Here is a 24169-nt window from a genome sequence, read left to right as displayed (position 1 = left end):
ACTCCGGTTGTTGGCGACAGTTGAAACAGATGACAAAAAGGTTCAATTAGACCGGCAGAGCATTTTTTAAGAATAGTAGTTGGTATACCATCTGGGTCTGTCGAGGTTAAGGCATTCATTTTGTTAATCGTAAGTTGTACCATATTATTGTCGATATTGATAGAGCTCAAAGATTGGTATGATTGAGGTACATTGAGTGCCGCGCATGAAACCTGGGTCGGTGCAGGTTTCTCGTTGGAGAAAACACTAGCGAACTTTTCAGAGAATAGCTGGCAAATTTCCTGTGAACTAGAGCTCGTACGCCCTCCATAGCTCATCGTTGCAGGCAGGAATCAGAATCAGAATATATTGGCTCTCAACTCGGCGGTTTGCTACGCGGGGTGCTTAGATTGAAGGGCGCTCCTTTTGGGTACATAGCGATCGATAGCATAGCTCATAACATTGGAGAAGGTCTGGACTGTCGAGAATTTCGTTCCAGTGGATATTCGACAGGAAGTCAATAATGCTATGATAGTCGGCTCTTCTAAAGTTATACGTCAGCTGTCAGAAACATTGCAGTCATGCTTCACACGAAACCCTTCAAGCACTATATGCAGGGGAGGGTGGATAGTATAGTATACCATGTTGGCTTTTTTCTACTATTTTTTGTTTTCCATTTTGTCTGTTTGCTCCGTTTTTGTTCAATACTTCCAATTTTCTTAACTTTTTCGTCTTTTCATCATTTCAATGTTCCAGTTTTTCAAAATTTTCTGGTTCGTCCATTTTTTTGATTTCTCTATGGTTATTTTATTCTTGTCTTTTATATATACTCCTCTAGTTTTATGCATTCTTAATGTGTTATTTATATTTTCTATTGCTTTAAATATGTCTTGTTTTTAATGCTAAATAAATTTTATTACTCTGAATTTATCGAGTTTTTCATATTTATGCATTTTTATATAATCGTTTGTATTCTTTTTAGTAATTTTTTTTTTCATTTTCATTGATTCTAAAAAAATTTCCTACTTTCCTGTCGATTTTTAATTATTTTCATCATTTGTTCAATAAATGTTCGACATTTTTAATCTTCGCAATATGTTTTTCTAGTTTCATGTTTTTCTTTATCAATTTTTTATAGGTTTTGTTTTGGTTTTTCTCGATTATACATTTTTTGACAATTGACATTAATTTGTTTATTTGGTTGATTTTGTTGTTTTAGCTCTTTTGTACATTCTTTTAATATTTAGTTTTCCTATTGCTTTTTTTAATCTTTTGCCGTTGATCGCCGATTAGAAATTTTAAATTTTTGTAATAACTACATTTTTAATCACCAAGTCACCAAAACTGTCGAAGAGGTATTAAAAACTCCCAAAGTATAAAAAACTACGTTTTTTTCCTTCATTGGCACTACAATCAACTAGAGCAAAAAATGGTACGTAAACATAAAATTTCACATAAACATATACATAATATTTGTGAATTCCAATGGATTTCAAACATTGACTTTTTCGTACTCAGGCAATACACAGTGGTGGGGGCCCGCACGTTGGACCCCCGGGCACGTTGATTTTTAATGAATATTGCGAACTCTAACTCTGACTTGCGTATACAAAAAGAAAAGGCAAACGTGGTATTCAGTTAGAAGGGCTCTAATTCATAACTTTAAAACAAAAATAGTAACATATTAATCTAGCGTTTCTAGTTCAACATGAATGAGTTAATACCGAAGATAAAAACTAACTGAACCACCCGTAATAATTATAGAAAAGATCCCCAATCAATAAATGAATGAATCAAAGCTCATTTCGAAGATATTCAAAATAGATCTTCAATGGGTTTCGACTCAGCGCTCCAACGCAACCGAACATCGTTTGGCAAATAGCATATGATGCTGCCCATTGTTCAATTTTCGCAGAGATGTAAATATTGGTAATCAACAAATAGTCCGTTTAATTTGGTACACCGCAGAATTGTATCACCAACGGTAAAAGTGACAGCGCCAATAATTATTGGTAGCGTAAAATGATCATAGTAGGTGCTGCTCACCGTATGGCAAAGTCATTCTCGAAACGCTACCGAGCAGGCACGTAGCCAGAGGGGGGGCTAGGGGGCTAAAGCCCCTCCCGAAACTTTTCTGAAAAAATATTTTTTTTCGAAATTTCGAGTAATCCTAAACAATTTGTAATACACTTCCGTTTAGTGAATACTCAAGAACTGGTTCAAACATCTTAACGTGAAAATGTTGTAGAAGATATTATGTAGAAGACTTTGCGATAAAATTGATTGCTACAATCATAATCAACAGATTATTACTTATGCAGGTATTCAATAAAACTTAAGTGGTTTGCGAATCTAGTCATGAGAGCCTATGGTGTTTTCATGTTAGCAAGAATTGCGTACGTATATAGTAGTATAAGACAAAATGTTTAAGGGGAGGTTCTCATTCAAAATTTGCAAAAATTTGACTTTTTTCCATTTTTGGAAAGGTATTAGTGTCTAATATAGTGTGTTAAACGGCGCAACAAAAAATTTCCTACAGGCCATTGTTCGAAGCAGCGTACTGGCCGCCATGGAACGCTCTCGGCTCGATACGCGCTCATCAGGTAGAAGAGTAGTGTATAGGTCTCGAGACCGTATTTCACAGCTTGATCTGTAGAGGCATCGCAGACTAGACGTGAGTTCTCAAACAACCACAGAAAACGGTGAAAAACGAAAAATGTTGGTCAAAATTGTTAAAATAACATTTTAGTCGGCCATATTGGATACATGTTAAGGTTAGGCTCAAATTCTTGTTTTTAAACCACAAATTCTTCTTTTGGCGATTTTGGATGAAATACCACTTATTTTTAGGAGGGGTCCGCCATATTGGACTGGCCAATTTGAATTATGAAACACTGACTTCAGATTCGTGATCAGCGATGTCCAAAACACATAATTCTATGCAGTATTGACATTCTACCACGAATAATCGAAAGTGTGCTCAAAACTTTAAACGTGTTTATATCTCAAAACATCATTTTTCGGAACTGCGTACAATTTCATTTGAAAACGGTTCAATTTAAAGTCTTCATCTTTTGACCTCTGGAAAGAAAACTTTTTGAAATGGAGGAATGACCCATAAAATCTACAAATTCTTCGTATTCACCGTTTCTAGTCAATCCTTAAGTGGAAAGGGCTAAAAATAAATCTCATAGTTTGCGTTCGCACCATTACGTCTAATTTGAAGTTTTTTACCCATTCTTAGGTCATTCCTCCAATAAATTTAGTTTACTTTAGAGCGTTATAATAAGTTTGGTCACAGAGAACAGACATCCATGATCGAACAAAAATATTTAAAAAACGTGTGAAAACATTTGAATTAATATACGATGAACACTAGCACCGCCACACCAACCTATCCCAACTATCCGTCAAATCCATTCCGGAACCGGTTCGAAATCCTGAATGGATTCCGTATGGAATCTTGCTCAAAGAAAATAACCGATTCCGACTCTATCGGTTATTGCCTTTGAGCTGGAATTCATGCTGGAAGTCCGAACCGGTTCCGGATTAGTTTGACTGGGTAGAGGAATAAGCGCTGTCAATTCTGTCGAACTCAGCCACAAAAAAAAACATGACGACAGTATCGCACCTGGTTTGGGTATCCCAACTACCTTCGAAACCGTTAGAGATTTTACACAAGTTGAATGCTGAAGATGGACGTCTGTTCTATGTGGTTTGGTATTCTAGATCGACCCTGAAGCAGCAGGCTCTATGCAGTTTTGGTATTCCACGCGCACCTAACCTTAGACACAACGTCGCCACGGGCGCCATTTTGTTTTTTCGTCTTGAAAAAATTTGTGAATGAAGACGAAAATATAAGTGAATCCTAATACTATTTCCTTCTATAATTTTGAATCCTAAAACTATTTCCTTCTATTTATAATTTTTTATGGGCCCACAAAAAATCCAAATTTTGGTGACTTTTTGGTCAGTTGAATGAAAACCTCCTCTTAAAGTAAGCTACGTGATTCAGTCGTCTCTTTTGGTCGGATGCGAATCACATATAGATTTATTAGTCACGTCAATATGTATCAATTTTTGCTTCCATCATTCGCTCTTAGATAATTTTATCATGAGGAACCTAATGTGGCTATCAGTATCAACATTTTAGTCGCTTTACATTATTGTATATATATACACACATGCGAAATGTATTATGAAACAGCAGAGACGCCAAAACGTAATCAGTCTAAAACCAGCGCTGCTCATATACATGACCAACATAGTAGTCAAAAGCTGCGTCCGGTACCCTCGAATAAACTGCCAGCAGGATGCTAATATCACAGACGGCTTGTGATCCAGGAGTTGAAACAAGGAAGAAGATCTGAACAAAAACACCATCACATCATTAAAGATGCTAATAACAGCATCGAGAGTGATTTAAAGCCCATGTTTCTCCCAGATGAAAGATCTCCACGTAAAATAGCTTAACATTTTTTGTTTTAAGTTTTATGCACTATAAAAATATATGATAGATCCAAAGCTTCGTTAAGCTAGCGCTTTGAGCCGTGTTATGAGTGGATGAGTCAACGATACTTTTCAAAGATTTCACTTTGCGAAACATCGCTACTTGGCTTTAAAAATGTCCAAAATTACTATTAGGGGCTATGAGACATTAAAATTTGCAGGTTGGCGGTAGATTGTGTTCACTCAAAAAAAAGTAAACGTTATGCCTATTGATTTTACACATAGATTTTTGCAATTAACGGAGGCATATAGACACTATTTGCTGGTACATAGACCTAATGTGTGTATTTACAAGAAATATTAATCTTACATTCACATTTCATAACTATTAGACACATAAACCCCCATTCTATAACAATATGCACATTTAACTTATGTGTGTGCATACATAGTTTATACAGTTGACACACAGAAGGTATGTGTGCGCGTGATAACAATAGCATTTCTTCTTCATATGAATTTTAAGCGGTTTGAAGCAAATAGAGTTAACGTTTGGATTTTTTTCAGTGTTCTTTTATGCACTAACCGAATCAGAATCATCTGATTAAAATACTTTTAATAATTTGGTGTTTATACAATTTAGAAATAAACCGTTAATTTTTAATTGCGGTTGTGCACTGTTAGTATTGTAGTCTAGGGGCAGATCACTTGTGAAGCATTTTTAAAAATCAGCGAAATGAAATACAGTTCTTTCCATCATAATAGAAATTCATCATGTATTTTGCGTTACGTGCAATGTATTTTGCGTTGCGTGTAAAGCGTCAAAACCCTATAAAAATTAGTCCTATACTCAATAAAACGTCGAACAAAGTGGATCAGCGTAGAACGTTTGTTAAACAAATTTTTCTGCGAAGGAGTGTAAAGTTGATGCAAAAATGGGAATTAAATGCATTTTTGCTGATTTCATCCAAATTTGTTATACATCCCTAGAGTGATCTGCCCCTAGATTGGAGTAATAAAAAATTCATGAACGCGATCAAGATTTATCGAATATGTATCACGTGAGTTTACTGAGCAGATTAGTTACATTTATGATTTGGTATTTCCCACCCCCATTTTTTTTATATCGGCGAATGAATTGAGTTGGATAGTCTATCGGCCCAGACGATAATTCAAACATTTACTTGTTTTAATTCAAGCAAAATAAAAAAAATACAAGATTTATTCTCATAATGGGAATGTAAATAGTTCTGTTGCATCAGTTGTGAAAAGCAGAATTCAATGACAGTTTTACCACACCTGTAAATCGGCCGCAAGAAAAAAAAATCATTTTAATCTTTTGAAATTACTCTGAAATGCCTTTAGATAGGCCCGCTGAAATATTTTTGTTTACGAAGAAAACTGAAGTTATTTTTTTTCGCAAACTGTGTCATCGATCGCGATGTACATCGAACTGTATCTGCATTTACGAAGACGAACTTTTGTGATGACAGTTCGGTTTGTTGTCTCCTGCACCTCATCTTGGTTTGCAACTTGTTCGGTCATCTCAAATCGTAAACACTTTAAAAATTTCAAACTTTTAGCCCCTCCCGAAACAAAATCCTGGCTACGGGCCTGCTACCGAGCATCCCACGCTGCACCCTGAATTGAATTTCCAACGTTTCACGATTATCTTCCGTGAGTAGCCAACGTTTCTAAAAGGCATCACCATACCATATTAATTCAATATTTGAACACTGTATAAATATGTTATTATCCTGGCATATTTGGAATACATTGAACTTAATTTAGGATGACTGAAGCGACGCAACCACAACAACAACAACAACATCAACATCAACATCAACAACGCCAGGAACGTCGAGTTGTTGTTTGTTTTAGCCGTGGCACGGTTCGAGTTCTGATAACGAAACGGAGCATCATACACAAAGTTAAATTAGTGCACCAAATTGTTTCCCACCCATGTTGTCTAACTATCTAGCGTGGAGTAGCAGTTTTTGGTGCAGTTCAGAGCAGCACTGATTCGATAGGGACGCTGCGGTCCGGCATTGAGCAACACTCGGAGCCAAACGATGATTACCGGGATTGAGTATATAAAATAAATCAGCTTTGTGCTCGCAAGACCGGTGAAATGCGGCGGGTCCGAGCTCTTGGAATGAGGAATGGATTATAATATGGAGGTATTTGTTGGAATTCGAAGATGTATTATTTTTTAGCAGTTTTCCAAATTCGAGAAATGAATTAACAAAGTTTTACTCTTGAAAAGCATTATCTGCCACAGTTTGTTTCGTGCCACTGAATCGTACACTGCGTTTGAACTTGTATCTAGCTCAACAGATCGTGTGCTCTTCTCATACATATACAAATGAGGTCTAAATTTCGTTTAAAAAATCGTTCTGTTATTATATTGAAATACATTTTCAACTTAAAATTGAATGATTTACCAATCGCTTACGGTGGTCGCTTTGTCAGATGACTTATTAACCAATTCTCCGCGTGTGATGCCATATGGCATCACCAGACATAACGAGTACCGTAGTAGTTTGTAGTAAAGAATAAAACAAAGCAAAAATTAAGTTGTTTTTGAAGTAGACTACTTCTAAAGTTTTAATACCGGGGTCCCCTATCAAAAATTTCCGCACAAAACTTTACCAGTTTTTGAATGCGAATAACTTCCGTTATACTGAACAAAATCGCAATATTTTAGCACTATCTGATCGGAAACATGTGCACGTGTTTTGTATTAAATTTCGCAAATTGTACGACTACTATATTGCCCATAAAAACATAAGAGTCCCATGTACAAATGTACAAATAAGACTCCAGATTTGTTTAGAAAATATCGAAAAAATACCAAAACATGCACTATGCTATATTTCACCCTAAGGAGGAAAATTTGGTAAACACCAAAATTTCTCACTAGGGTGAAAATTTGTTGTTAAAACCAGTCTTTGCACTTGAGGGCACAAATCCTTATTTCTTACTCAGTTGCGTTTCGGCTTCGCCTCATCAGAAATCGACACTAACTTTTTGTCGGAATAGATTAGCGCCGGCTTGACGCAAATCCCTTAAAACTAAAACACACTTTGTGTTTCAATCGAACGACTGATCAAACGTGATGTCCCGTCGGAGCAGAAGTTCTGTTTATGCCGATGAGACACAGTGAAGCCGAAACTTGTCTTGGCTTAGCAGGCCTATGCGAAAGCACTATGCTATATTTCACCCTAAGGAGGAAAATTTGGTAAACACTAAAATTTCTCACTAGGGTGAAAATTTGTTGGTAAAACCGTGCGTCAAGCCGGCGCTAATCTATACCGACAAAAAGTTAGTGTCGGTTTCTAATGAGGCGAAGCCGAAACGCAACTGAGAAAAAAAACAAAACATGGTTGTTCCATCCATAAGACTCAACGAGAATGTAAATCTTTGGCAGCGTTTTTCTCGGCTTGCTGTTTTTCAATATAAGACTCTTATGCTTTTATGGGTAGTTTGAATAAGGCAAAAACGGATGTTCAAAAAATCATTCGAAAACGACGAGGAAAATGCGAAATTCGCAGACCTATTTCGGGCAAAGCCGCCAAAAGGGGGCATCTAACCCAAGTAACAATTTAAGTTTTATAGTACGCTACAAGTGCAATCTAAGTTTTATGAGTAACTACAAAACTATCATAAAACCTAAATTGTTACTAGGGAAGCGTTTCATTGCATACGAGAAGATTATTTATTCAGGTCCCGCGTATTCGTTTTACATCAATTGTTGCTCACATACCAATCGAGCAACATCTTGACTGTATTATCCGGACGGTACAATAAGCAGTGGGTGCTATGGATTTTCGGCAACATTGGCATTTAAGTGACTCAATCAAATAGTATAGGTAGTTTACAAATCTAGGGTTACCACGTTCACAGATTTTTCTGTAATGTCACAGATTTATTTCATAATTTTCCGTCACGGATTTTACGGATTTCCACAAATTTTTGGAAACATAAAAAAGAAAAAAAATTGTAACCGAAACACAGATTTCAATGTGACATCCCTGGTGCCGCAAGTACATTTCAATCATTCGTCGCTCGAATGCCAAACGAGCAACCACCATGACTATATGGTCCGGACGGTACAATCGTTCGTGTATATGCCTTCGCGTCGAATGGCAAGGTGTGGAACACTCCTCGATAAACTTTGCACACAGCAGGGAAACGAGTGTAAGTTTTACACGGTTTAACTGTGTGCGAATTGATGTCGCCTAATCCAAAATCCCATAGCGTCTACTCTAAGGGGTTTCACACAGTTGGACTGTGTGAGGATTGCACCCATTTCCTTGCAGGTTTTTCTGCAGCTTCCAGACAAAAACACAAACCTCTCATTCTGCCAGATTTTTAAATTATAGAAGTTGTTACACAAAAATTATCATTTTAAAAAAAGATATGACATATTTTGGAAATTTTTGATATATTTTCAAAAAATTTAAGAAAAATGAATTGATGCACGTTCTGTGAAGACTAAATTTTATGTCAAATTTCGATGCTTTTGAGGTCGCTTTCAAGTAACAGATTTTTACTTGAGCTGCCAGGTTTTCTTTGCAAAATGCTCTGTGAACACGAACGAGTATGGAAATCAGAGATGCCACATTGAAATCTGTGTTTCGGTAAAAAAAATCTTTCTACCATCTGTAATGATTAAAATAGGAAAAAAAATCTGTGAAAAATCACAACATTTCCAAAAATCTGTGACATTTTCATCAAAATGCTAAAAAATATCTGTCATATGTAAAAAAAGATTCTGTGATGAAAAATTACGAAAAAAAAATTTGAGAATATGGTAAACCTGATGGAAAAGCGATAGGTTCGGGTCGTGCACACTTGATGATTTGCAATATGGGTGGGTAGTGTGGGTTTGGATTGAGTTCAACACTGCGACGTGTGTGTGTGGCTTGTGAGTTTCATTGGGATGAATTAATTCAATACTTTTTTTTGTGAAATGGGCGATACTTACAAATGTAAATGGAGCTAGTTTTCTATATATGCGAAAGAAGGCTTCGAAACGCAACAAAATATTCTAAAAAATTTGATGATTCAATATTTCTTGTCCAAACTACAGTGTAAATACAAAGGTGGAAATGTTTTTTAGTTGTTAAAAGCCCTGTACGCTCCATACAAACAATCTGGGCGATACTTTGTTTTGCTACCAGCTCGAGGCCAAAACTTATTTTTTCGCATTTCGATGATTATTAAGCTATTTGCCGAATTTGCGATACTATCAATGATCCAATTTACAATCCAAAACAAAATTTCATGTTTTAAATACTTTGTAAAGCTTTGTGTTCCAATCACTGGATCATGCAACCTAGGATGCAAAAACACAATAGTTCTTAAATAATTACTAAAACTATATCCGTAAATATTCACTGTTGATTTTCTTAGAATGAGGCCACTACCAGTAACGCTCTTTTCACAAAAAAGTGTTAAATTTATTTTTCTGCTTGGGTGTGAGTTGGGTTAATACGGCTGAAATCCTCATGCCAACATGTTTTCGGCGGTTTGTGGGTGCGCAGGATGGCGAGCCTATTAACACACATGTTTCATATTTCGAATATGCGTGATTGTTTTGTTTATCACTGAGGCTTCTGACAACATGGTTCTGTAGGAGTTGCTGAAGCACGGGCAGACTGAACTGGATTTGCGCCTGCTGAAGGACAGATGCTGATTGAAGATTTTAGTGGGCATGGAGATTGCGTTTTGTTAGAGCAGTTTCAGTTTGTTTCAAAATGTCTAATCTATAGATATTCTTGGTTGTCAAACCAAAGGTGATGTCATCTGACCAAGATAAAGTCCTATTTTTTCATTGTTACTACAAGTTTGCAAGCATTAGTATTTTATATCAATCGGGTTCCTCAACGTGTATTCAGCGTAGTTTTTAATATAGAAGTGGAATTTAAACTGAAACTATCACATCCCCAGCACAGCTTTTTGATTTATTATTTCTAACAGTTTTTTTTTCGAACTATCTAACTGATATACGCTTCCGTTCTCTCTGTTGCTTGATTTCAAATACGTTTGGAACTGTTGTTTATTGCCAGGAGAGATTCACCTATTGAAATAATCGATTAGTTTACAAGTAAAGGCATAAATCATAGTGTTGTACCTGGTTTTTAAAATTATATCATATAGCAAATTGTAACATATGGGAGCAGGAGACTGGGCTATAACGTGACGTAGTGTGTTTTACTGAAGACTCTGTTGTCTCCAGTCGACAGTGTTGATAGATTGAGATTCATTCCATTGCCTATTCCTGATTTGATATTTTTTCGAATTTGAAAAATCAACTGGCTTACTTGGAGATTCCTTAAGTGAATTCTACTTCGTTGCGGTTATGTCTCTAACATTACCCACCGATCTTTTTGGTGTATAAAACATTACAATACGTTCAACTGTCATATCTTAAGCAAAAAACTGGTGAGAAACAAAGCTCATCTCTCATGAAGAATGGGTGACCATAGCCATCTTTATTAGCCAGCGAGAATCAAAACTTTAATATTAACCATTTATGATTATTTACGTTGCAAATGAGTCTAATTATAGATAGAATGTACATTACTGAAAATAAAATAATATCTAAACATGAAATTAGTGTCTAGCTGGCGGCAAAGATAGTCTGCTATGATACTGAGGAGACAAGCTCCGAAAAAGAAAATCCTACCTTATTATAGTTGGAAGAATTGAAAACAACTAAAATCAATACCCATGAAGAGGAGAAACGCGTGTTTGAAGATTGCTCCCTCGAGGATTCTCAAATAGGTTTGTAAGCCGTATTTTGGTTTGATACATTCTTTTTCAAATGGTTTATTTGACATGGCTGAACGCTTTAGCTAAAAGAAGTCGTGGGTCCTTCATATATTTACAATATGTAAAAAATAAAAATAACGAACTATTAATTAGAGCCTGTTAGATCTCGTGCGCGCAATTAGCCATTGCGAGCGCAGATCTTTTTTCACGGTGGGGAAATATTCGTTTCCTCACCAACTGCATCGTGAGGGCATTCATTTCTCTCTCGTTGTCATTCATATTCGTATCCTTATTTTGGTTACTGCCTTAATATTTGCGATCAGATGTTCTTCCTAGCTTTTTGCATTTGCGGGTCACGAGTGTGAACCCTTCATACGTGGTAGTATCTTCTTCTCTGGTGGTATTGGTTTCCCTAAACAGCAGCTACAAGTTTTGCAACCGTTTGTAATTCAGTTAATGATATTGAAGAGTGTGTAAAGGGTGTACGAAATCAAATTGCGTTACAAGAAAAAGTCCGTCAAAATTCTCTCATTCATGCGATCGTTTTCAACTTTCAGGGAATAAAACCGAGCATAATTTTTTACATGTTTGTTTTGTTCACCTCCATAGCCATATACAAATGCAGCTACAACACTCAACACTGCTCATAAGATCGTATTGGACTGACTTGTTTTTGTGTGGAAATTCATTTTCCCTCTTTTCTACCACCGATTTCACTGCCTTAGGATGCTTTCGGAGTGCCTGCTTCGTGATGGCCCAGTATTTCTCAATTGGTTGGAATTCCAGTGCGTTCAGGGTAATAAGACCCGTTGGTACGAAATTGACCTCCTTAGCCTTGTACTACTACAAAACAGCTTTCGAGTAAGTCGTGAGACCTGTGAGACCTCAGAAGTGGATGTAGATTAGACTGGTTCATTTTTTGACTTTTAGCTCCACCAGGCTCTACTGATTCCTTTTATGGCCCTTAGTAATTGTGCAAATTTAGGTACCGATCGGTTGTGTCTACGGACCCTCCAAAAATTTCAAAGTTTGTATGGAATTTAGTATGAAAAATCGGTTAAAATTGAAAATAAATTCTTAAAAAATCACCTCATCAATTAGTTCATGAGAACACTATATATTTCTAAAAGTATTCTTCTACTGAACACATTCGTGGAACATTGTAAGTTTATGAAAATTCGCTGAGAAAAGTTATTAACTAAAGAAGCAGCATGACTTCAAAACAAGAGGATTTTATTATTAATCATAGCAACCCTGTTTGAATAGCTCCATCATTATACAAGTGTAAACTAGGCTTACCACCCTTCTGGATAAAGACTCGACGCGTCAATCGTTTGTTTACACGCTCGTAAAAAGTTACTCAAAAATGAGTTTAATCCCACCCATTTCCAGATAAAGTGGAACAACCCTTAAATTGAGTAATTCCGGAGTTACTCAAATTTGAGTAAGCCAGCCTGAACCAAAAACTGAGTAATTATTACTCGGTTTTTGAGTACAATATTATCTACACTAAACCCAAAAGTGCTTCACTAGTACTCAGATTTTGAGTTCAACATTGCTCAAATTTTGAGTTCAGTACAAATTTAACAAAACCAAAAATTAAGTAATTATTACGCAGACTTTGAGTTGAACATTACTCAAATTTTGGGTTCAGTAGAACTTCAACAAAACCAAAAATTGATCGATTTTTACTCATATTATGAGCAGAAGCTTACCCAATTTTTGAGTAGACAACAAAGCCAGTTGTAATTCCTCAGTTTTTGGGTAGAATATTACCCAATTTATGAGTGCAATATTTCATTAAAACCCAGTAAAGTTCAGCCGGAAATGAGCCGGAATTCCAGCTGTTTCCAGTCAGTATTCCGGCTCCAGTGACACAACCGATTCTAGTTAGAATAGGTTGTGTCACTGGAGCCGGAATACTGACTGGAGCCAGCCGGAACTCCGGCTCATTTCTGACTGAACTTTACTGAGAAACATCCGGATTATGACTTGCAATTCTGAATGGTTTCTGTAAGAAGAAATGCAACAACCGATTCCTATTTAAATTGGTTCATGATCGATTGTTGCATTTGAACTGGAACTAAACCGGTTTACATCCAGTGAAGAAATTGGCCGTCAAAATTTTGTTTTGGATACAACACAATGCAGTCTTTCTTTTCTTATGGAATATTTTTACAACAATAATTAAAGAAACTTCTGTTTATTAAATTTTATGGTTTTTAGTAAGTATTGTATAAAAAAGTTGTCCTTTTATTTGTTGTCAATACGTGCGCGGGAAACTTCAATAAAAGTCTGGACGAGTCTATTCACAGTTGTCCTCTGACTGTGCGGAATTATATTATATATGGCACATGCCAGAAAGTCCCAAAACATTCTAAAATTAGGTGGCACCTCCACTCCGAGAACTGCGTGGCATTTGAATAAAATTTCCACTGCATGAATAGAATTGTTAGTCTCGAATATAACTTTTTTCTCACAAATGACGGCATAATTTCCTCTTTTCATCGGGCTTGCTACGCACACCATGTGTAGTTTGGAATCAGTTGCGGGGGATGCCACGTATGTATCTAAGCACTCCTAATGATGATATAAAATCATTACATCTAACCTTATGTATATTATATTGCATTTACCCCAATCCAACGAATTAAAATTGAAGCCGAATGTTCTTCGCCTACAGTTGGACAGCCTACCAGCGTTCTTTTTTGTCCGCGAATTGGCATATGAGAAATTATTCTCAAGCATCCTCGAATGTGATCTGTGAATAGTTTTACAAATTTAAAATTTTATGACAGACCTTTGGGCTAAATTAAAAAAAATTATATCTCACCATCTTCTACTCTAGAGAATCTGGACGGTGAATAAGATAGACACTGAGAGAAGACATCCTCGATTTTGAGACCTTCTGTTCTGTTAGGATACAATCTCTCAAACATTTGACGAATCTAGAAAAAGTGATATGATATAAATATTCATATGTTCCGTGAATACCATAAAGTGAAATAGTAAATAATAAAAAATAAACATGTTACCACCAATCCTTCATATGAACACAGGTGTGGAAACATATCCAAGATATCATTAACGGGTTTCTTTTCTTTTAATAACAGTTTGAGGACTGGAAAGCATCGGTCCATTTCATCACAAATATGTTCTGCTACTGATGCCGATGCAAGCATTACTCGGAGCAATTGAGCCCGCTCTACAAGTTCAGTTGAAACGGACTCTTCTACAGGCATAGTTCCTCGATTATATTTATGTTTTTCTGCAGGTAGCTGTTTGATGACATTCCGGATGCGATGAAATATCATGCCAGTATGAGCACCCTTTTCCTTGCCTCCGTTGCGCCAAAAGAAAAATGACTAGCATGAAAATAATTATAATTATATTAGAGAAATTAAATAAGCATAGAATAACAAACCTCATCAGGAGCAGTTGGTGTGACTCGCGTATTACTAAGTTGTGGAAATAATTTTACGATTTGAACAGCTGCCGCATGCTGTTGATCAACAGAAGGATACCTGCGCATTTAGAGATCATTGGTTCGTTACTCCGAAAAAGACCAAAAAGATTCCGTGAAAGATTAAGTTCTAAATTTCTTAAAAAAAATCTAAATGGTAAAAGTATGAACGGTATTTGATTCGTAATTCTTTGCATGCTGGGACACATCTATTATTTTCTGAAGAAAATCGGTCAGTTTATTACTGTTTTAAAAGTCTGTAAATGTCTGGACCAGGCATACGCAGAACTTTTTTTTAATCACCGATATCATACTTTTTGATCTGCCTCTCATTTCTTCTGCTGCAAATTTTGTGCATTGGACGTATTCGGTCTATCCACTCATTGAATATTTACTAGAAGTATATGCTAGAAAATGCATGAAAATAAATTACAGCAAAAGAGACGGGAATGAAAGTATGCTAATTCTGCATATTTTTGTTTCTCAGTGCAGCAAATCTGTCCACAGTCTGTAAATCTGGCATCGCTGTTGCTCGATTCAACGACATTGCGGCTTAGTTAGACCCTTTGGTCGATTTACGATTGAACTGTATATGTAAACAAATAAACACGCTCGCTATAAACAGAAATTGTATACCATTAAATTCTGTTGGTTTAAATGTTTAAGTTATTATAATTCGTCGTCGTCGGTCGTCTTTATAATTTTGTGCCGGAACATGACGAATTACGCTTTCTAAGTACCACCGTCAAAGACGCATGTACGTTCTTATGCCGAAGTTTATAAATCGAACCAGATTGAAGATGTGAAAAGAATGGTCAATATTGAAATCAGGATGCGAAGAACTGATAACTATGTGTTTTCCTCTAGCAGTTTGTACTGTGTTTCATACATTTCTTTATATTTATAATCGGAAGTGAAGTTGTTTGGCCGTGCTTCATTACTATGCATACTTCATAGTTTCATAGGCTCAATGAAGTAATAATGCATGATACTGATTGACTACGATGTTTTTTGAAATAGAAGCTTCACAACGAAAGGCATTGCTTTTCTCTGCTCATAGACAGTGTTAGATCACCTGCATATTTGCTCGAAGGACTACTAAGGGCCGATTTCTTCATTCTCGCTTAACGTCTTAACCAGGTTTAAACGTACTGGTGAACCCGGTTTAAAATTTAAGCGAGGATAAAGAAATTGGCAGTAAGCCCTATAAATATGTATAGGCATTGCGCATTTCGCCGCAAGGTTGCTCTAGCGGAGAGACTCGTGCGGTTCAATGTAAACAATTCATTCTATCACACTTTAAGGAGTGTTCATAGTTTGATGCACTAGTAGAGTAACAAATAAAACTTTCTACTTGCCTTTGACCGTCCATTATTTGAGTCTCCATTTGCTTGCATGCGACTCGTGTAAGATGATTTAAACCGTCCTTATCTGGTACGATCCCTTGATCCAAAATTGGATACAAAATTTTCATTCGGAGTTTTGCGTCATCTTCGAATGTCGAACGGTTAATCTGAAAACGTTAAATATGTATAGTACGACAAGCGCTTACAGTAATTATAGTAGAAAGTTTACCAAATTTTGAACATTAGTGGAAGTCTCATCAATTTTATCTTTGGTCGGATTAGCTTCAGAACTATAGTTTTTTATTATGTTAAGAATTGTTAGACGGGATCCTTTTTCGATTATCCCCATTTCAACTAGGTCGGCATCGTTGAGCAGAACTAGGTTCTGATCGTTTATTTTTTGGGCTGAAAAGAGCGAATAAGTATATATAAAGGTTTAAAGTGACATCTCAAGTTGTTTGCACTACCTTCTTGATTGTTGTTTATTTTATTATAAATTTATTTCCAAGTTTATTTCCCTACTAACTATCTACATATTTCAAACTTATATAGTAGTTTTCTTCTGAATCTCCGTATATACTCCATAAGTTGTATGTTTTTTTCGTTTGCAAGTTCTTGTGTGATATGCGAATAACTTGACTGTCAGTTTTGAGTTTGTAACTGTTGTATTGTAAACAATATTCGCATTCGAGATGCTGTATTAGGCAAACAATTTGATTATCCGATTGCAATATATCTATTATCAAACCATAGGACATTTCGTTGCATACTTGGTATTTCGCTATCAGTCCCGGCCGAAAGCTTGTGTTATTTATTTTCATATGGTTTATATATTTGATTGAATCTGGTAGATCCCGGATTAGGAGTAAATTACTTAGAGATTTTTTGTGTATGTGCTTTGACGAAACGATATCTACCGTACCAATTTCGTATGAATGGTCAAGAATAGTGGTTATCTGTGCTAGATTCAGGCGCTTAGCAAAGCTGTTTGTTAAATTGATGAAATTGTTGCATGTCTTCGCTTGGGATTTCGACTCCTTGAATTTCGCTTCGAAGCGTAAGCAACTATGATTAACAACTGGCCCATCCTGAAGAATTATGTAGGGATAATGAGAGATGTGATGGAATTTATTGGTAGGGTTGATGGCAGGGAAGCAGGATTTGAACAACTTGTAAAAACATTCGATTTCGTTTTCCAGATCGTTAATCTGATTCAATGTTAGCTTATTGGAGAAACTATAATAAGTTATTTTCATGAGAGCTTTAAGCAATGATGATAAATTTGAATTAAATCCGAGAATCTGGTTGAACATAAAAGGGAATGCTCGAAGGAGAAGCCAACATTGCGAAGCTGACTGAGGAATAGCATGTCCACGTGCTTTTAACTTCTCGCAAGTAAAATTAGCGGTAGGTTTATCAGCCGATTCAGTTATACCGTATTCGTAATGCTGTATAATTTGGTTGACTTGACTAATCGTTATCACTTTATGGATATTTACAGCTTCGTTCAAAACACATTTGATTACGACCATGACGACGCCTTCCAAAAGATCATGCATTGGATCAAACGTGTTATTTTCCGCTATGTTGAAATATTTAACTTCATTCAGTGCTGATTTTCGAATGATTCCGCATTGTGAAGGTGTTTTAGTTCCGCTTTGAAGAGCATTTAAATCACCTTGTATGCTTTCTTCAGTGCGATGAGGGAAGGTATCACCAATGTTTCCACAATGAAGTGCAGTACGCGTCGCATAGCACATTCTACAGAATAGACTTGATTGGGGCCCCATTAACTCGAAAATTTCATGAATTGCCAGCGTGTCCCCCAAAACATGCACTAGAACTGCCCTCATCGTAAACTTTTCACTCTCATATTGTACTACAACACCATCATCTGATTCAAGCTCACGCAAATCTTGAATCAGCGGTTTCATAACGTTATTGTAGCCATATTTTTTTACATCTCTTGAGCGAACTGTAAGCGTTAGATATATCCTGTTGGAGGATGAATTAATTGCGGGGTGGAGATTCTCAATTTTAACACTGAAATTGGTTTTTTTTTTTTGATTTGCGTGATCCCAAAGGGTTCAGATATTCGACATCGTCCAGATGAAGCGAGAGTCGTAATGCATCGGGAAACCGTGTCAGGAACGGGTGTGTTTTGAAACGTTGACCATCTTTGAAACCGCACAAGATATCGTCATTCACTGCTTCTTCTGCTATCATCTTGCGAGCTCCGGGATTCTTCATAACCAGTGCTAAAATGCTGGTTAGTGGAATATAGTGAGCAACGTCTTTCACTATTTGTACACTTTTTCTTTTGCCTAGTTTGGTAATCGCAGGGACAGTTTTAGTGATTCTAGTTCTTCCCAAGACTTCTTCCCTAGGGTTTGGCACAGCACAACCCGCAACTCCAGACAAATATGCTAGGTTGTCTTTTGGAGAAGCTACGTCTGCAAAAATTCCATCCAAAGATGCGTCGTTTATAAATTTCAAAGCGTCGGTATCGTTTAATGGGATCGACTTCGATTTCAAAAATTCTCTGAATAGATTCAACATGTAACACTCGTAATCTTCTATAAGATTCGAGGTAACCTGTAAGAACTTTTTGATTTTTGTCTCGGGAAGAGATACATCTTTTCGCAAATCTGTGGCGAATTTACTAATTTTCTTAGTAATTTCATCCAACGACGGCGCCGTTTTAAAGAATATGGTATTCGTTATTCTCAACAGATAATCATCATCTACGAGCATATTTTCCGGATGATTATTTTGAATTTGTTCAACAGCGTCATGGTCGTATGAAATATTTGTAGAATTTTCTGTAATTAGTGGATGAACACTCTCTATGTGCCGTTTCAAGCTCTTAAACCTCTGGTACAGTGAACCACATTCTGAACAAAGGAAAGGTTGAGCGGCTGCTTTGCTGGTGTTCAAATTGTGTACCAACCGGAAGTGTTCCTTCAATTCATCCACGTGTCCAGGAATCATCTTCCCACAATTTGGCACATGGCATGAGAAACCTGAAACCTTACACTTTTTTCCAGTATATATATATATATATATATATATATATATATATATATATATATATATATATATATATATATATATATATATATATATATATATATATATATATATATATATATATATATATATATATATATATATATATATATATATATATATATATATATATATATATATATATATATATATATATATATATATATATATATATATATATATATATATATATATATATATATATATATATATATATATATATATATATATATATATATATATATATATATATATATATATATATATATAATATAACGTGAATATTACCTCGCAACTTCATTGCAGTTTCAGCATCCACCTCTTCCGAAATCTTCTGCATGCTGGTTGTTCAAATCCACTCTTTCAATTAAAATGTATTTTACACACTACAACTCTAGCTTCAACTATTATAAATATTTGAACAAATTTTTATTTGTGAAAAAGTGATGAGCGATAACTAAACGAGCGTGTACCTACTAATGGAAAATGGCGGATGACGCTTGGAATTTTTAACTTGGCGAGAAACGGCTTTTCCGTTTGGTAACTCCAAAACGGTTTCTTGTGTAATACCCAAAAATAGAGTCAGAGTTACTCAGAGATATTATACATGACAACTCAATTTTTGACGTTTACGAACATCATTTAAAACTGAGTTAAAAGTACTCAGAATCTGAGTAACTTTTTACGAGCGTGTACCATTTATCTGTCAGTGTCATTCCAATCGAGCACGAGACCTGTCAATGGCCCTCGTTCCAGAAGGATTCGAAGCGATTTTCTTCGGATTGCGGGCTTTTGACAGGTCTCGTGCTCGATTGGAATGACACTGACAGATAAAAAATAAGAATAAGATAGAGTTGGCGAGTCTTTATCCAGAGGGATTCAGCGTCTTTACAACCCACCACTCCTATATGGAAGATGTAGCTATTCAAACAGGGTTGCTATGATTAATAATAAAATCCACCTGTTTTGAAGCATGACTTGCCTCTTTAGTAATAACTTTTCTCAGCGAATTTTCACAAACTTGCAATGTTCCACGAATGTGTTCAGTAGAAAAATACCTTTAAAAATGTGTAGTGTTCTCATAAATTGGTTGATGAGGTGATTTTTTAAGAATTTATTTTCAATTTTAACCGATTTTTCATACTAATCTCCATACAAACTTTGAAATTTTTGGTGGGTCCGTAGATACAACCGATCGGTACCAAAATTTGCACAATTACTAAGGGCCATGAAAGGAATCATGGTGGAGCTAAAAGTCAAAAATTGAACCAGTCTAATGTAGATGCTTGTGGAGGCATTCTTTCAAATATTGACCATTGAGGTTGTCACGAACGGGATATTCCGCTTTCCACACGAGCAAATTGCCTGCCAAATTATGCATTTTTGATTAACTTAGACATCTTTTGCTTTTTAATATCACCAAAGACGTCAAACTTATGACGAGCAGTGAGGATGGAAAGGAACCCAGGAAGCTGTCGGAAATCTGCTTTCACATAAGTCTCATCATCCGTAACGGGACAATGCGGTTTCGTCAACAGTTGAATGTAGAACTCCCGCGCACCGTATTCTGCCGATCATAGCGATTCGACGCTTTTTGGACCTTGTACACCAAATTCTTTTTTTGCACGGGGGATGCGTTCCGTGCAAAAAAAAACCGTGTAAAAAATCCGTGTTATTTCGAGAAACCGTGTAAAAAAAATCTGAATTTTTTTATTAACAGCTATTTGGTTATCGTATTTAACAATGAATACTGTTGGACATTTTAAATGCACAAGGGCTTTCAATGTGCCCAGTACCAGTTTTTTAATTTTTCGAAGAGGTTTTTTTTAGAAAAATTTAAGTTTTTTATTCGTTAAAAGAAGTTATTGTCCGTTGAAAAGCAATAGTTAAAATGGTAAAATGCTTCAACTATTTAGAGATTGTTAACTTTTTGTAGATTACACTTTAGCGATTTTAAATTTTTTTAAATGAACTAGTATAGCAAATGCGATACAAAGTAATGTACACACGAAATTTTGAAGCAAAAAAAAACATTTTTTTGGGACCTTTGCCACAACAAAATTAGCTACGTTGTCATTTTCAGCCGATTTTCGGTTTTGTAACATTTTTTGAACGAAGAAAACTAGACCTTTCGAACAGTATGCGGTCATATACAGTTTGGTAAGAAACATTGTTCGATTCTGGGACAACAATATCAAAATTGTCATGTTTTGCGATTTTTTCATGTAAATGGTTATTTTCTCATTAAAAGAATTTTCATGAAAAGTAAAAAAAAAATCATTTTGATACAAAGACTCTCTTGCGCAATTGAAAGGGCAGAAATTGTCAATTTTCAACGGCCTATTGATTGGCTTTTACTTAATTAATAAGAGGCAGCAATTGCCATTTTGCAATGTTGACAGACCCCTTCTTTGCAACTAAAATTTCCAAAACTGCACTTTGATGAAAAATTCTTTCCTGAAAAGCTGAAAATTCGCTATTTTACATTTAGCGAATCTAGTTTTTTTAACGACTGCAACCTGTGCCTGGGTGGATATCGGTCCGTCCCGCGCGGCAAACTTTGCAAAATCGTACGAAATGGCGACTATCTGCCAATTAAGCACCGATCTTTAGGAGGACGATAAAGTTTTGTGCATGTATGTCTCAAAAAGTGCGATGTCCTCTAATTTGTCTAATTCTGAAAAATTTTCTCCTGTCAGTGCGTTTGAGTCGCCTATATCTATACTAAACCAATTTAGAATTAGAACCGCCTTTTGTCTTGTTCCTGTTCTTTTCTTTCGTCTCCTAGGTCTGAAGCGGATCAATCTATTAATAAATATGATAAAAGATGCCAGCAGTATCGGTCCTTATTCGCAAATACTTTATTCACTACAACTGTGCTATATGTCTTCTCAATCTTATAACAGAATTTGAAAATCTCTGTTCTAAATAGTCGATATTGGTAGTTATTATGATGTACCAATAAGCTAGAGTAGTGACAATATTTTTCAGTTCCACAGATACAATCTCCCTTTATTGGATACTTAGGAGTTATTCGCATCTGCTCTCGGAGACCACCAATCCTCCAAACACATTTCAACCCCTGAGCATTCAACTCGAGCATATCACACCGAGGAAGCGATTTGTTATTTCCAAGAACCAAAGCTCGAGTGAAACAATCAACATTCTCGTAGGTGCCAGTCCTGCACATCTTCTTGGAACCACTAACATATCCAAGCTCGATAGCTAGCAGAAGTCACATATATCTCCACTCAAGCGAAGTGATCAATTCGCTTTTAAGTAGGACCACTCATCTACAAACCAGTCATGAACACATCCGTACCAACGAGAATGGATCATACCAGACGAATGCCACAGGTCCAGCACCAACTTGTCCCATCTCAGTAAAAAAAAGACTTGTGCCTGTTCCTAACTCTTTGAAAGCTCTATTTAATCAGAGATCACTAATTGGTTGATAAAAAGAAACATCAGTCCTTATCTACTCAGACCAAACAATACGTATTGCGTATCCCTGCATATTAAAATCTCCGCTATCAGTTTCTAGCTTATCAAACTGAACAAGCAAAATTAATATACTTTGTGTAGTGGCACTACCCGGGGGAACTTGGCCATATACCAATTGCTCCATTGCCAATGCGATGTGATATATGAACCGGAATATTATTTGATGATATCTAAAAAGCATACAATCCTATAAAAACCATTGCCGAATATTATTGATTTTCAACTACCATAACTTGAATTTTGAATAACAACTCATTTCCTAAAATTGAAAAATACGCGATTTTTACACATTGGCGGATCATCCCCATTTGCATTGCAAATATCCAATGCCATTTATTTTCAGCTGCTGTTACTAAATGCCTATTATAAATATTTTTTTGCACGGTTTCTCGAAATAACACGGATTTTTTTGCACGTTTTTTTTCACGGGATGATCAAATCATTAAACTGGTATATCGAAATAGGTATTTTATACATAAAAATCGTGTTATTTGGCAAAACCGTGCAAAAAAAGTCGTGCAAAAAAATCCGTGCAAAAAAAGTGCGTGCAAAAACAGAATCCGGTGTACTTGTGTAGTCCTACACATTTCATAGCATTTTACAGAAAAGTATTACATAAATGCAGTTTTATCGCCATGTCTCTTGCTAAACTATTGGGAGTCCTATTCAAAGCTGCGACTACCCGCTTGTCATTCCAAACACTATACGTAGATACTTTCTGGCCACTTTTATTCGCTATCCTCATCAGCATTTCGACAAAGTATTAATTTTCCCAAGAGTTCTCTGTTCAATGGTGTTATCACATTGTATTTTATACAGCTGGGTAAGGTAAGAGGGGTTGAGTCGATCCACCCGCATTCTCACCACAAAACACCATCAGCACTGCGTGTCTGACATGCTCGAACTGGATAAATGTGACTTCCGAAAACTGAAGTTGCATACTCACCTTCAACAAAGATTCTACGTCCTGCATTCTCGTCTTGTGCGAAAAAACTGAAAGTCAATGGCCACCCGATTTGACCGATGAATCACGGTTTGTTAATGAGACTCAGTCATCTTAATAGATCACAACGCAAGAATAAAGGTTACGGTATTATTTGTTCTTCAAACAATACATAGAAGATAAAGTAACTGTTTTTTCGTTCGTCTTGCACTGGCTTGGTCAGAAACACACTGAGTATCGTAACCGATATCTTTGGTGGTTGGAAACAGACTCTATTAAAAGCCGTTGTTCGACCAATGAATAGAACTGTTGAACAACGATAAGTACAACCATTGCATAACCTTTCTCATTTCTGTATTGCCAAAAATCCCGTGGGGGGACCTGCGTTCGTGCAAAAATGGTTTCCCCTGATAAAGATTCCCATCACGATGTAATGTATGTCGAAATAAAGTCGACTTCTAGGCTGAAATTATACCCAAACTCCTCAATTTGGCTCTTCGTGATCTTCTTCCTCGCCTAAGACCGCCTTAGAATTTATTGGAGATTTCAAGAGTCCAGACGCAACAAAATTCGACCGTGATTGCAAAATCTAATATAAGCATAGGTGATGGTAAAAGCAAGCAAATTATATAGCTA

General features: G+C 36.2%; 1 protein-coding gene across 1 annotated transcript; it reads right to left on the bottom strand.

Annotated features, from left to right (window-relative positions):
* Window positions 1-13431: 13431 nt before the first annotated feature.
* On the bottom strand, window positions 13432-15228 carry LOC131690012 (uncharacterized). Its single transcript, XM_058975452.1, has 5 exons — window positions 14633-15228; window positions 14244-14573; window positions 14042-14156; window positions 13845-13969; window positions 13432-13788 (listed from the first exon to the last, which is right to left on the bottom strand). Exons 1-5 carry the CDS (start codon window positions 14738-14740, stop codon window positions 13462-13464), a joined length of 1005 nt encoding a protein of 334 aa, XP_058831435.1. The 5' UTR covers window positions 14741-15228; the 3' UTR covers window positions 13432-13461.
* Between the last annotated feature and the right edge of the window lie 8941 nt (window positions 15229-24169).

The sequence above is a fragment of the Topomyia yanbarensis genome, chromosome 3 (assembly GCF_030247195.1).
Source record: "Topomyia yanbarensis strain Yona2022 chromosome 3, ASM3024719v1, whole genome shotgun sequence".
NCBI classification, from domain to species: Eukaryota; Metazoa; Arthropoda; class Insecta; order Diptera; family Culicidae; genus Topomyia; species Topomyia yanbarensis.
This window is presented reverse-complemented; position numbering and strand designations above follow the sequence as displayed.